The 2,079-nt window shown below is 41.5% G+C and overlaps 1 protein-coding gene across 1 annotated transcript; it reads left to right on the forward strand. All coding sequences in view use genetic code 12, as the record gives it.

The window, feature by feature from the left end:
- CPAR2_407990 (uncharacterized protein) lies at nucleotides 1-1,548 on the forward strand (the record flags this gene model as incomplete). The annotated part of the gene is made up of 1 exon (XM_036811750.1): nucleotides 1-1,548. The coding sequence occupies one exon, from the start codon at nucleotides 1-3 to the stop codon at nucleotides 1,546-1,548; it is 1,548 nt and encodes a 515-aa protein (XP_036668156.1).
- Between the last annotated feature and the right edge of the window lie 531 nt (nucleotides 1,549-2,079).

Raw genomic sequence — 2,079 nt, forward strand, 5'->3', positions numbered from 1 at the left:
ATGAAACTCTTCAACGTTGCTGCAGCTGCTTTAGCTGTATTTGGAATCACATCCGGGTTACAGCAACCATTGACATTACCAATCTTGGACGATCCTGACGGCCACTTGTTCTTGAAAGCCTCGAGATATTTCAACGAACCATTAAGTACTTTGACCCAAGAGACAAAAAAGTTATGGAGTCAATTCGTATTCAACTCGAACGCTTTTAAAGCTTTGAAATCAACCGGCGGATTTTCCAAAATTACAAAGCAGGAGTTTGATTTCCACGTTACAGATAAAGCTTTACCAAACCACCAATTGAGGGTCAAGGACCCGTCCAGCTTGGGACTTGACACTGTTAAACAATATTCCGGATACTTGGACATTGAGGACGGGAAGAAGCATTTTTTCTTTTGGGCATTTGAAAGTCGAAATGACCCAAAGAATGACCCAGTTATTTTGTGGTTGAATGGTGGTCCAGGTTGCTCATCATCTATGGGGTTGTTTTTTGAGTTGGGACCAGCATCAATCAACAAGGATATACAACCAGTTCATAACCCATATGCTTGGAACAATAATGCAACTGTCATATTCTTGGATCAGCCAGCAAACACAGGCTACTCTTATACAGAGAAGCCTGTTTCAAACACTATGGCTGCAGGTGAAGATGTCTATGCCTTTTTGGAATTATTTTTCAAACAATTCCCACAATATGCCAAGTTGGATTTCCACATTGCCGCTGAATCCTATGGTGGCCACTTTGCACCCGTTTACGCAAGTGAAATCATGAGTCACCCAGAGCGCTCTTTCAACTTGACCTCCGTTTTGATTGGAAACGGTTTGACGGACACTTTAGTCCAATACGAGTACTTCCAACCAATGGCTTGTGGCGAAGGTGGTTCAGAAGCCGTTGTTGACCCTCAACAGTGTCAAATCATGGATTCCACAAAACCTCTCTGTTTAGCACTTATCAAGCAGTGCTATGACACTGAGTCTGTTTGGTCATGCTTCCCTGCCACTGTTTTCTGTAACGAGGCTCAGATGGGACCTTATCAAAGGGCTGGTTACAACATGTACGATGTTAGACTCAAGTGTGATGGTTCGCAATTGTGCTATGAGAGTCTTGAGTATATCGACAAGTACTTGAACAAGCCCGAAGTTTTGGAGGCAGTGGGCGCTGAAGTCTCAGGTCATGAGTCCTGCGATGCTGGTATCTACGCAAACTTTTTGTACTCTGGTGACTGGATGAAGCCATACTACAAAAAGGTAATTGATGTTTTGGAAAAGGGCGTCCCTGTATTGATTTACGCCGGTGATAAAGATTTTATTTGTAACTGGTTGGGAAACCAGGCTTGGACTGACAGGCTACAATGGAGTGGCGCACAGGGATATGCCAAAGCACCAATTAGAAAATGGGAAGTAGATGGTGAGCATGCCGGAAATGTCAAAAACTATGACAAATTTACATTCCTAAGAGTCTTTGATGCTGGGCATATGGTTCCGCATGACAAACCAAAAAACTCGCTTGACATGGTCAACAGGTGGATCCAAGGCGATTATAAATTGTAGGATAAAAACACAGTTTTATATATACCTCTTTAAATAGATAGGCAATTAATAAAAAGCATCTTTGCGTTCCTTTCGAAAATGTTCTTTTTTAATCCTTGCTTTTACACTATCTTTTAAATATTTATATAGATAGTTCCAATCAATTTTCCCGAAATGTCGAAGATGATGAAGCGAAGGTTTTTTCCCACCTCCCACACTGCAACTCGCTCCAGTAGTGAGGCAAGTACGTTCAAAAAGACTCAGGTATCCACGGCCAGAAATTAAACCCTCCAGTATTCACCAGTGAGAACGAAAGCTTCCTTTCTTGAAGACTAAAGACCACCGTTTCAAACCGCTAACACCATAAATGATCCGAGAGAGTCCAAACTCAATTGACAAGATGTACGCTAAGGAAAATCAGCAGTATAAAGTGTCAATAAGCGACATCGTGTGTTAATTCAAATCCAACGAGGCGTATAGTATAGTAAACTTGTAACAAGAGAATACCTCATGTAGTGTCTCGATAAAAAACAATAAGTACTAAACAACATG

The sequence above is a fragment of the Candida parapsilosis genome, contig 006372 (genome assembly GCF_000182765.1).
Source record: "Candida parapsilosis strain CDC317 annotated contig 006372".
In the NCBI taxonomy this organism is placed as follows: Eukaryota; Fungi; Ascomycota; class Pichiomycetes; order Serinales; family Debaryomycetaceae; genus Lodderomyces; species Lodderomyces parapsilosis.